The sequence below is a fragment of the Phyllostomus discolor genome, chromosome 3, assembly GCF_004126475.2.
Source record: "Phyllostomus discolor isolate MPI-MPIP mPhyDis1 chromosome 3, mPhyDis1.pri.v3, whole genome shotgun sequence".
NCBI classification, from domain to species: domain Eukaryota; kingdom Metazoa; phylum Chordata; class Mammalia; order Chiroptera; family Phyllostomidae; genus Phyllostomus; species Phyllostomus discolor.
The window spans coordinates 102,326,260-102,339,552 of record NC_040905.2 but is presented as its reverse complement, the minus strand read 5'-3'; the positions used below and the strand labels follow the sequence as shown (position 1 = coordinate 102,339,552).

At 37.8% G+C, this 13,293-nt stretch overlaps 1 protein-coding gene across 3 annotated transcripts in view; it reads right to left on the bottom strand.

Annotated features, from left to right (window-relative positions):
• PARN (poly(A)-specific ribonuclease) overlaps window positions 1-13,293 on the bottom strand; it is a 175,481-nt gene that overhangs the window by 160,788 nt on the left and 1,400 nt on the right. For all 3 annotated transcript variants that reach the window (XM_028512738.1, XM_036020915.1, XM_036020916.1), the window contains exons 3-7: window positions 12,628-12,707; window positions 12,085-12,152; window positions 11,919-12,000; window positions 7,464-7,524; window positions 646-811 (exon numbers count right to left, since the gene is read on the bottom strand). In XM_028512738.1, coding sequence (XP_028368539.1) covers window positions 646-811; window positions 7,464-7,524; window positions 11,919-12,000; window positions 12,085-12,152; window positions 12,628-12,707 — 457 coding nt within the window. The remainder of the gene's footprint in view (window positions 1-645; window positions 812-7,463; window positions 7,525-11,918; window positions 12,001-12,084; window positions 12,153-12,627; window positions 12,708-13,293) is intronic.

The window sequence follows — 13,293 nt, the reverse complement described above, 5'->3', positions numbered from 1 at the left end:
TTGTGGGTTCAATCCCCAGTTAGGGCACATATAAGAATCAACCAATGAATGCATTAGTAAGAACAACGAATCGATACTATTCTCTCTCTAAAATCAATTTTAAAAAAGAATATGACAATGTAATTTTAACAAATCATGTAACTTTTTACTATATAAGGCTTAAAGAAAAATAATTTATTTTGGCATTTTTTAATTGTCATTAAATAGTAACAACTGCTCAAGGCTACATCAATACAAGTAATTTAAATATTTACTTTTCTAGTAAAGCAGTTATACTGATAAGTAAACTTTAAACATTTCTTCGATGGCACATTGGCTTGTCAGAAACTTCACTGAGAAAAAGACATGGCCATGTTGCAAGTACCTGGATGGACCTGATTCATTCCTCCGCCTTCAGAGGAACTAGACAGTGGCTACCAGGCCCTTAGAAGGTCTTTCCAGTGACATGCAACCAGTCTTAGTACACAGAATCCTATTTACAATGTGCTATTGTCACAGGAATACAGATGTGCCACAATTAAACCCTCCAATCACATCACATCTGAGTGTACTGTATACGTGCAGCACAGGTTCAAGATATAGATGTCAGTCAGACTTGCCCAATACACATACATGACACACATTGGGTTCCAGTTTAGAACTTACACCACTTGGTCAATAAACTTTTTCTGATCCTCAGGAATCGTCACAGGACATTTTGATGTGTTAGGAGACACATATGATAGAGCTCCTGCACCATTGGACTGTAAACGTTTTTCATCATACTGCTCTCTTAACTGTCTTTCTTCTTCCTGATTTAAATATGGAATTCCTAAACACAGTTTTTAAAAGAATGGATTAGTAGAAATACCTGTATAGTATAAAAATTGTTTAACAAACCAAAGAGCCTAAAATACTCAGGAAAGGCTTACCATATTTAAATATACCTCAAAAAAATCAACAGAAAACACAAGTAATTTTGAAATATGTTTGTCTATTCATGCACTCCATTCATTCATTCTACTTTCAACAAATTTTTATTTGGCACTTACGCTGTTTCAGGAACTATATCAGACTCTGGGGGATCTAACAGTGAGCAAAGCAGATATACCCTGCTCTGAAGTGAAGAGAATCACTTAGCCAGGATGATCCCACAAAGCCACTGTGAATGAAGATCCAAAAGATAAGAACAAATCAGATAGGCAAAAAACTGGAGGAAGAGTATTTCCAGCAAGAGAGTAAGATAAACGTGCTGAGAATGGAAATGGCTTGGACTTTTCCAAAAACAGTAAGGAAGCTGGTGTGGCCAGAACACAAAGAACAGGGAGATGGCCAGGTTGGAGACAGGATGGAACAAGATTACACAGGCCCTTATAGGCCAGAGTAAAAATTTATTATATCCTAAGAGCAATGGAATGCAATTAGAGAATTTTAAGCAAGATAATTACATTACCTGCTTCATGTTTTTAAAAGAACACTTTGACTCCTGTGAGAATTTAAGTAGGGAAGTCACAGCTACAAGCTAGTGTCCACTGTAATCATCCAGGCAGAAGATGATGGCCTAAATCACAGGTCAGTAAACTTTTTCTTAAAGTGACGAATAGTAAATGTCTTAGGCTTGTGAGATATAAACCTAAAGTATAGGCATGGGGGTCTCTGTTGCAACTACTTAGCTCTGTTCTTGTGGCATAAAAGGAGTAATACAGTAATACACAATGAGTAGATGAGTGAGCATGACTATGTCCCAGTAAAACTTAATTTACAAAACAGAAAGTAGGCCATAGTTTGCACCCTGGCTTAGGCTATAAAGATAGGGAGAATGGTTTTTAGAGATAAGAAAGATGGAAACTATTGATATACTATAGGTAGAGAATAAAGGGAAAAGCAAAACAAAAAATGATGCTATTAAGTTTAAGCAATTGAAAAGATGATAGGGCCACTTAACAAGATAGGGAAAAATAGGCAAAGAATAGGTTTGGGGCTCCAAGGATGAAAATCAAAAGCTACCTGCTGGATATATGAAATCATCTAAGGGTATACATAAATTAAAAACTTATATATAAGTCTACAGCATAGGAGAAAAGAGTTGAGAAATTTAGGCGACATCAGAATATGTGTGGTCTTAAAAGCCATAGGACAACAATGAACTCCGCAGAAACGATGATGGAATTAGGGCCGAGGGGCTGGTCCAGGCCACTAAGAGGAGACCAAGAGGCAGGGGCTGTACTTGCCACCCATCATGCTGAGATATAGGCATTATTTCTGCTACTATAACAAAGTTAATTAAAAACCATGATATGGATTCCAGTCAAGATGGCAGCATAGGTAAACATGGCTTGCCTCTTCCCACAACTACATCAAAATTAAAACTAAAATATAGAACAAGCATTACTCAGAACCATCAGAAATTGAGTTGAGTTGATGTCTGACAACTATAGAATTAAAGAAACCATATCCATACAGACTGTAGGACGGGCAGAGACACAGAATGGGCTGTCCCACGTCCATGTGCGGTGGATAAAAATTCGGGAGGAATATCTCAGGAGTGAGGAGTCCCAGCCCATACCACACCCCCCAGCCCAGGGTTCCAGTGCAAGGAAGATAAATTCCCAAATCTTCCGGCTACAAAAATCAGCAAGGATTGAGTAGGGGGAAGGAACTTCTGGAGTCCCAAGCAGTTCTTAAAGAATCCACACATGGACCTACTCAGACTTACTTCCTCTGAGCTTCAGCACAGGAGTAACAGCTTGAAAGGCACCAGTGGCATACAGGGAGAAAATGAAGGGTCTGTCTGGCATCAAGGCAAGAACTGGGGGACAACTTTCTTCCAGACAGAAAAGCCGGCAGAGGTCCCTCCCCCAACAGAGCCACAGAGCTGACAGGCTGGTGTCATATCTGAGACTCCATCAACCTGGCTAACACCTTTTGCCCTGCCCTGGAGATCCCCTGAGACTCTTGGACACTCAACTTATAATCCCACCCAAGCTGCTTTTCCATATGAATGGTTGGTCTTGGCTCTCATGTTTCACAACTTCCTAAATCCTCTCAAACAAGCACTGGCTGGCCTCAATGAGCCCCCAGCCCCTGTACCTCTTGCTAGGTGGCCCCAGGTCCAGCACTAGCAGCAGTCAGCTTAGATTCACAGCTTGGCCTGGCCTAGGAATCTCCAGGCCCAGCACAAGTGGCAGCCATCTCAGACTGCTTCATAGCTCAGGCAGGAAAACCCAGGCAGACAACAGGGGAGGGCTGACAGTGGCCTGCACCACTCAGGAAACCCCAGAGCCTATGCACCCAGTGGACAGCTACAGACCATGTCAGAACACCTCCACCCTACACCTGCACAGCTGACTCTGCAAAGGGTGGAGGTTAGTGGTAAGTGGTCACAGCCAGTCCTTGTAGCTGACTGGCCTAGGAAAATCTCTCCCACTGACCTGCCAACAGCAATCAAGGCTCAACTACAAGAGGAAGGTGTACTCAGCCCATACAAAGGGTGTCCCTCGAGTACCCAGCTTGGGTGATAGGGGAGACTGTGCCACTGAACCCTACAGGACACCTACTACATTAGGCCACACTACCAAGACAGGTAGTCATAGCAGCTCTACCTAATACAAAGAAACAAACACAGGGAGACTGCTAAAATGAGGAAACAAAGAAACACAGCCCAAATGAAAGAACAGATCAAAACTTCAGAAAAAGAATTTTAAAAAGGGAGATAAGCAATCTATCAGATGCAGAGTCCAAAACACTGGTTATAAGGATGCTCAAGGAACTTAGTGAAGACCTCAGCAGCATAAAAAAGATCCAGTCAGAAATGAAGGATTCACTAATTGAAATAAAGAACAATTTACAGGGAAGCAACAGTAGAGTGGATGCAGCCAAAAATCAAATGTTCTTTACTTCAATGATTTGGAACATAAGGAAGAAAAAAACAACCAATCAGAACAATGAGAAGAAAAAAAGAATCCAAAAAACAAGGACAGTGTAAGTCACCTCTAGGGCAGCTTCAAGCATTCCAACATTTGCATCATAGGGGTAACCAGAAGGAGAAGAGAAAGAATGAGAAATTGGAAATCTATTTGAAAAAAATAATGAAAGAAAACTTCCCTGATTTGGTGAAGGAAAGAGACATGTAAGTTTAGGAAGCACAGAAAGTCCCAAACAAGATGGTGCAAAGAGACCCACTCTAAGACACATCATAATTAAAATGCCAAAGGTTAAAGATAAAGAGAGAATCTTAAAAGCCCCAAGAGAAAAGCAGATTAGTTACCTTCAAGGGAATTCCTGTCAGTTGATTTCTTAAAAGAAACTTTACAGGCTAGAAGGGATTGCCAAGACATAGTCAAAGTCATGAAAGGCAAGGACCTACAGCCAAGATTGCTCTACCCAGCAAAGCTATCATTTAGAATCAAAGGACAGATAGAGTTTCCCAGGTAAGGTAAAACTAAAGGAGTTCATCATCACCAAACCATTAGTATTTGAAATGTTAAAGGGACTTATTTAAGAAAAAGAAGATCAAAACTATAAATAATAAAATGGCAATAAATACATATCTATCAACAATTGAGTCTATAAAACAAACCAAGCAAACCAGAAGAACAGAAATAGAATCATGGATATGGAGAGCATTTTGATGGTTTCCAGATGGGTGGGAGTTGTGGGTATACGAGTAGAGAGGTAAGGGGATTAAGAAGTACAAATAGGTAGTTACAGAATAGCCATGGGGATATAAAGTACAGTATAGGAAATGGAGTAGCCAAAAAGCCTATATGCATGACCTATGGACATGAACAACAGTGTGAGGACTGCTTGAGGTAGTATTGGCGCTCGGGGTGGGGGGGGTTAATAGGGAAAAACTGGGACAACTGTAATAGTATAATCAATAAAATACAACAACAAAACTTAAAAAGTATGATGGAATTAGAAAAGTACTTCTGTCACCAGATACTAATACTACTGAGGTGGTTGCCTACATTCATTATGGAAGAAATTACCAACTTCAGTTCAAAGTTAGGGAAAATATAAACAGGAATGATCCAGTGAAGAAGGGAAAATAATTAAGGAGAGAGAAGGGCAACCTGGAGGAGCCAATGCTTGACAAGGAGGCAGGGACTAGCCGCAGACAGGCACAGGGACTCCTCTACACGGTATGAACAGAGGTAAGAAGGCCAGGTCCAGACGTGGATCTGGTAGTAGGAACATACATGCAGCAGCTCTTCTCTGCTTTTTTCTGTTTTCATTGAGAGGCATGGTCATTAGGTGTGTGGGAAATTTGGAAAAAGATATAGTTAAAAAAAAAAAAACACAGACATTTTAAAGAGCCGGAAAGGAAATTTCTAACTCAGAAAAAGTATGATTTTTGAGCATGACTGATCATTTAAAGTTTGTGGTCATGAGTTTAAAGTAACAAATTAGCTCAGGTGTGGCACGTTTTCCAACAATATTCAGATGCTCAGAAACAAAGAAGGTGAAAGGTCAGATCTAACCAGTGTTAGGACTGTGCTAGGCAAGTGCAATAGCAGGAGAGAGGAACAAGGGAAGGGAGGAAGGACATGGTGGACCACGTGGCTAAAAAGAAAAGTCAATACAGGAGAAGAGAAGGATACACAGTGAAAAAGCAATGGAGGTTAACAGATTGCTGAAATGAGGTACTGGAGTAAGTGAATGAGAAGGACAGGAGGAAGTGCTCTCAAAGAGAAATGCTTGAAGTGGGTGTTAAGACCCACAATGTTACCAAGAAAGGAAATAGCTAAGGGAAGACAGAAGCAAGGACTGCTGACCATCTCGTCAAGAAACAGACCAGACCGAGCACTTGCTGGTCATCCTTGTGGATACAGAAGTCACCAACAATGAGGACAGAGGCAGAAGTGGAGAGAAAAACAATGAACCAAAGCCAAGGCTGTCATTTTGTTGAATGTCATATCCATGAAATCCGCAAAGAGGGGTGGCAAAGCTGGGGGACAGTTCTGAGAACTGCAGCTCTTAAGAGGGAATTCAGGTGGTTTGAACGTGGTATGGGTAAATAAGGATACCTACCACTGTCTGGCTGGAGATATAAAAAGAGGGTGGGGGGCGGGATCACCTGTGTTTGACAGGCTATAGGGAGAATGGTAACCAGGAGTCATCTGGTTCCCTTTTAAGAAAGGAAGTCACAGCCACTTCCGACAACATTACCAGGAGAAAAGGTCGGCCATTTACAGAGTGTGACTGGAAAGATCTGATAAGGAAAAGAAGTGAAGGTCTAAATCAGATTTAGAATGACAACAGCATGAATATAGGAGTCCCAGTCATAATAGATGGCCTGGGAGTCCTGATTCATCTGTGACTAAAATATTCCAAGGTCTGACTATGAAACAATGAGATGAGGCACACCCTAAATTAACTGTTTCTCTCCTTTTATGAAAATAAAACCATCAGGCTAGAAACTATACTACATTGATAGGAGCCTGGTTAAAGTAATTCCTTCAAAAGATTTTTGTGCTTATTCCAATACAGTGCTCTAACTACATTTAGAACTTGTACTTTATAATGGCTTCTAGAGTCAAGTATGAGCCAAAAGGGAAAAAAAATAATGTTATACACCCAAATTGTGTTACCCAATTGGTTCATTCACCCACTACATTAAGCGGTTTGGGCTCTAAAACTTTTTAGTACTTTTAAAACCCAAAATCATCAATAGAAATTATGATGCAGCACCACTGAAGCAATTAAGTAACAACATGGCAACTGGTTCTAAAGACCTCCCAGGAAGGTCACACTGAGGGGAAATGAATTTATTTGAAGTCTATCTGCTAGTTCTATTGCTAAAAAAATCATTTTCCTTGCCTTACTCAATAAATATGTATTTACATGGAAAAGAGTTTAATTTAGGAGAATAATTAAATGAAAAATAGTTATTAACCTTAGAGCAACAGGTGCTTAATAATGATGGTAAAAACCAGAGATTTTCCAAATACTGTTCAGGAAATAAATGAATGGAGGAAGAAAAACCACTCTGGTGTGCTCTAATGTCAAACATGCATTCATCAGATATTTAATGGTCACCACCCCTTGAAAAGAAGAATCGTGCTATGGACCAAGGGCACAGGATGAGACACAGTCCCTTGTTGCAGGGTGCCCAGCAATCTCGCACACCAGCAAGTTAGCCATCATGACCGTACAGACTGTGCAGACTTTTCCTCCCGTGAGAAACAGAGAAACCACCTACAATTATAAAACAAGCACCAATAGGAAAAGGGAGTTTTTCATTATGGGATTATGAGAATACAGCTACTTTTTAAAGTACAATGTCATACCATTTTCCTCACTGAAAAAAAAACAGAAGTGTTCCCCACAGGTGTTAGGTGAGTAAATCACATAGAATAAACTAAGGCTGCATGTAATGTACTAGAAATCTGAGGTTCTCTCTCAGAGAACAAGCACAAAAAGATAATTCTCAACCGAATCCACATTTACAAGTTCTAAAGACAAGTCACGCATAATCTTACCATTGCGAAAAACCTTATTAAAATCAAATCCTTGGCTTGCCAGAAAGTCAATACTTGAGCTCTGAAACAAAAGAACACAGAACATACATGTCAGTGATGTTAGGGGCAGGTGTGTAAACAGAAGCAGACAAGTAACTCACGTGAGTAAATATAGGCAACCAGGCAAAGAACCAACATGCCAAGGATGAGAAGACAAGGGATTTCTACACCCAGCCTGCCAATCAATCTATTCATTTACTTAAATTATCCAGGCTCTGCTCCTTTATAGCTTATAAAACAAATACCCTTTGTTTCACAATATATAAGGAAATCTTACTTGGTGAATATACATTCTCTCAATAGGCAGAAAACTCCTTATCACTATACTGACCCAAATGACTATAAGTAGAAGTAAAATGTATTTGTATTATCTCACCCAGGTTCAAGTTAGCTCACTCATATCACTATCCATGTCAAACTATAAAACATCACTATTCACAAATTAGATCTTCACTGGATGTTCTTTACATTCAAGATCAAAATAGACAAAAGTTCCCAGTAATAAGCCTTATTAAACAAACATCTCAAACCTAGAGTGAGTCAAAATATGTAAGTAAATTTAAATTAAAACATCAAGTAAATAAATTACACAATGTACATAAATATGGCAAAATCACAAAATCCTTACTCAAGCTGACTGAAGAGTAGAAAACATTACTCTAGTTACTCTAATTTTACTGTTGTTTTAAGTCTGAACATGAAAAGGCAAAGCATTTGAATCATTTTAATCTCACCTCTCACAGAACTACCTTTCCTGAACTGTACTTTGACATTATACCATTAGTCTAGATTGAGGGGCATGGTACTGTCCCATTAAACTCATTACAGCATTCACTTGAGAGAAAAGACAAGGTCTGCATTAATGATTTCTTTGTGATAATGGACAGGGAAATGTTCTGAGGTCTCTAGTCTCAGCAAAGCTGAACTTCTCCTGAGCTCTGGTTTGTTTTGATCCTATGGCCACAGATCATGTGTTTCCCCCTTTTCTTAGATGGTAGAAAGCTGAAAAGTAAAGAGTAGAGACTTGCTCTGGCACAAATTCTGTGTTCTAATCATACTACAGTAATCACATCTGCATTTTTCTTTTCTTCCAATGTTTTAATTTATATTTTGTAATCTTCCATTAAAACCTTATAATCTTATTAGCCCACACAAATTATTTTTCAAATATGGTGGAATATAAAAAGACACTCTTATACACACACACACACACACACACTCAGGTACATTTACATCATTTTCCATCATGGCCAGGTTTTCTACAGTTTTAAAACAAGCAACCTTTCTCCTGACGTCTTCCATTTTTATTCTGTTCTGAACCAAGACCCAATGTCTTCTGACTTGGGCCACAAGCCACCTTGCTTGCGTAGTCTTGTAATTCTGCCCACCTACATACTCCATCACTGACAGAAGCATTGAAAGATGTACTATGGATAGGCATTCTTGCCCCTCTTGTAACTAGATTCCAAAACATCTTAACTTCCTCCTCTTTAAAAATCCAGAGTCAAAGATTCATCTATTCCATTTCTGAAGCTATGTATTTTCCAGCCAAACTTAGGTTGCACATGTAACCAAAATAATGTAAATGTGCCTAATGCCACTGAACTTAAAACCACTAAAAATAATAAATTTTACATAATGTAATTTTACTATAATTTTTTTCAATCCGTTGAGTCAACAAAATCTATTTGTGGTTTACTATCCACCACCTTTGGTTTGTGTTAAATGCACCATTTTCAGGATTCAAGAGATGAATGCAGCTATTTGGGAAGGCAATTCCACTGCTAGAAAATCTGTCCTATAAAAATACTCCTATATATACACAAAAGTATACTGCACATGGATTTGACTATAGCACTATTTAAATTGGGAACCATTGGAAAGCTTCTAAATTCCAATTCAATAAACTTATACATATCTGTACTATGGAATATAAGGATGTGTTAAGTGAGAAATGCAACTTATATAAAATATGAATATTAGAATTCTGTGTATATTAAAGAAAAAGCTAAAATTCTGTATATGTGTGTAGACATATGGATATAAGTATACATGCTCATAAAAATCTAGAAAAAGAAGTGAAATGGGAAGAGGTTTGGAGAAGAGAGCATTACAAAAAAAACTCATTTTCTACTCTATAGATAGCAGCAATGTTTCATTTTTCACCATGTGTATCATCTTCCATTAATTCAACTTCAGATGTTTAGCCAGAAAAAAGGAGAAGAAAAAGAGGAGATGAAAACAATGTAAATGCCGTGCTATTCTGCCTGTCATTCAGGGCACATTCACTGGGAGCGTGTTTGGTTCTCAGTCTGCCCATCCCTCCATATCCAGCCTAGTGTGTGAGCATCTCACTGTGAGTACAGATATTGCTTTTCAAATAGCACATTAGGTTGCTTTATCCCCGCCCCCATATCCATCTACTGTAAGGGTGATAACAGCTTCTGAAGAGTGATTTTTGACTAGATGTGATTTTCACCCTACTTGTTGACTCCAGGTCCTAACTCCCTTATAACATATGACTATGCTGCAGTCATAGAATTCTAAACAAAACCAAACCCACCTTAGATGGAGGAAAAAAGAAAATTCAAAGACACAATCATTTACCTTATCCATATAAATCACAAGTTTACATGCTGAGTCTAAACCTTTTCTCTGTCTTTGCTTTTCCTGCCTAGAGAATTACAGCCTTTTTAGCACTCCTTCCATTTAAAACATTAGTCTCTGGCTTGTCTTCAAGTCTGTACCTTTTTCTTCTTTAAGGAATGGATAGCAACTAGAACTGTATGAAGTACTCCAGGTATAGTCACAACATGGCTATGTACAATGGATAGAGTTCCTCTAAACTGTTTCCAATGTATTTCCTAGAATAACCTTATTTGTGTTGATCTTTTAGAACAGAGAATCATCCCTAACGTGCCTCAATGCCACTGTTTTTTTAGTTCAATTTTTTTTAATTCATACTGAAGTGAGATCATACAGTATTTATCTTTCTCTATAAAACTTATTTCACCTAACACTGTATAACTGAACAGTATATAGAAATGCACTGATATTTGAGCACTGATTTTGATTCCTGCTAATTTACTATATCTGATTATTATTAAGAGTTTGTTGGTAGAATCTTCAGGGTTGTTTTTTTTGTAACTTCTGGCTAAAGCCATGGAACCCACTTTAAGTAACTCTCTTCTGCTGGTACTGCTGGAAAACTGGAGCCACACAAATTTCCAAACTAAGCCTATTTTTCTCTCAGTGAAGAATCTACAAATACTCTTTATTTAAGTATCATATACCAAGGTGACTGTTAAATAGCTGTTAACTAATCGTAGGACAAAGAAAATATCAACTATGGTTTGTTTGCTAATTTAAGAAAACAGGTTACAAAACCAAAATTACGTCCATGTTTTCTCTTCAGCCCCAAACATAACTGAGATTATCTCTCCATTTTATTTGCTATTATCTGCCTTATTACAGAAAGAATCTGACATGACTCAGTCACTCAAAACTCTTCCCTTCAGGATTTCTTAACTGCATTACTACTTACATGCAGGAGAAAGGAAAGTCAGGAAGACTCAAATGAACTAATGTTCCTACTGAGAGAGAAGCTAGGGCACAAGACTATAAGTGGAAAAAGATTAACACTCATCTTTAATCACATATCCACACTAAAATACTTATTCACATTCTCCTTATCCATTATAACAGATTATTAAGAGCAAAGAAAAAGGAAATTGATATTTACTGAGCATGTATCAGGTCAGCTACAACAACCCTAAAGGGGATGTTATAAGGGAGAATCTCCCGTATGCTTACCTTGGCTCACAAAGTAAGTCCTCTCCTCCTGTGGAGGGAACCATCCTCCCTTTACTAATGGGTAAGTTTGGGAAAAGGAACTAAATGTATGTAGTTTAACTCTTGGGTTCTCTCTTTTTAGACAGGATAAGCACATATTCTGCTCTTCCAAAAAATAAAGCTCTACTCTTGGAGGTGGGTACGTAAAGAATGAGATGGAAGTCTGCAGGTCCTAAGCTGTAAGTGCAATTCAGGTGCAAGATATTAAAACCCCAAATAGAGCTGCATTACGAAGCCAAATTCTCAAAGCCATTCTGTGGCTATACCTGGACCACTTCGTGCAGTTCTCAAAGTATTACTAATAATAAAGCTAAGTTCGGATTTTTGCTTATCACTTGATTTCTTAATTCATTTCGAAGTAAGGCGGGAGATAGCAGTGTGATTAATTTACAACCCTACAACTGAAGGTCAGAAAGGTTAAATGATTTGCTCAAAGCCCAAAGTTAGTGGCAGAACCAAATTTTAAAGAGAATTCTGATTCCACATATCCACACTGACCTATCAGCAAGCCACAGCAGGAAAAAAAAAAAACTAAACTAAACAAAATTCAATTATGCTACTAACCTGACAAACAAATTTGACATCTGGGGAGGATCTATTGAAGGGTTTCGGGAAAACATAGAAGTTAAATGACTTTATTATATACCTGGAAAAATAAGACAAAAGGAGATTTAGAAGGTTATATTACACCATAACAAAAGAATTCCCACCACTTGTTAAAACAACCTACTTTGAATTTATGTAGTCATACTTAAAAGTGCAAAGGCCAAACTGAAACAGCAAAAAGTCCATGGAATGCTGGAAAAGGGAAATAAAACATCTGTCAAAACAATGCCATATATTCTATCAAGCAACACTATTCTCAATTAGGCTAATTACTCAATTTGACTTCAGCAGAATACTTCCAATTAGAACAGATTACAGATTATGTATTAGAAGCATTATTAATTTATATGCATTTCTTGATGTTTTTCCCAATTAAGCACCTATCCACCACCCAGAGCATCATCATATTAGGCCTATTTTCAAATGATCAAAGTAACTGTATCATATTTCCTATACATCAAATTAACAATGGAAATACTAAACCTTCCCCAAAAACGTTTTCCAGCAAACAATTATTTTTGCTGTTGTTTTAAAATAATACTAAAATGCTGTTTCACAGCTGGGGTTGAGAAGTCAATGTGCTAGTTTAATGACTGTATTTCTCTATAATTCAACATAAGGAGGACCAACATGGGGGAAAAGAAGATTTTCTAGCACAACCACTTACCTTTTTAAGCTTCTGATACCTTTCTTCCGGAGTATCAAAACCATTTGTTAATGCGGTGACTGAAGGTCCATCACTGATTCCTAGATTTTAAGAAAAGTTAACTTTTTAGTAAATGCTAATGTAAAAATGTCATTTTTAATGTAAAAAAACTATTCCATGGCTCTATAATTTTATATTCTCATGAATTACAAAGTGCTCCTTACTTCACTTTTTCAAAATTAGCATTCATTTCAGTGGTCACCAACCTAAACTCTATAATAACAAATTTAGAGATGTGAATGTTTCAATATGAGATTAGGCAGTTCCAGTGTCTAAAACAGGTTTCAAAACACAGTAATGATTAAAGAAAACAACCTCTATAATTAAGTTGTGTTGCTTTCAAAATTTAACGCACAATCTGGTATCAGCAAATTCTGAAGTATATTATTGTTAAGAGTCTCAGTGTTGGCCAACAGTTTGGAATAACATCTACACAACAAAGGTACTTTCAAGGTCAATAGAAAATGATTTCTGGTGAAAACTCTTAGCTTCCCACAGAATTGACTCCAACTACAAAAGGCATGTATAATTAAAACCAAGGAATCCCAGCATGGATTCCTTCAGAAAGAGCTGAGTCTTTTAAATATGTAAAATCGGACAGGGGAAGTGGATGCTTATACCAAAGAT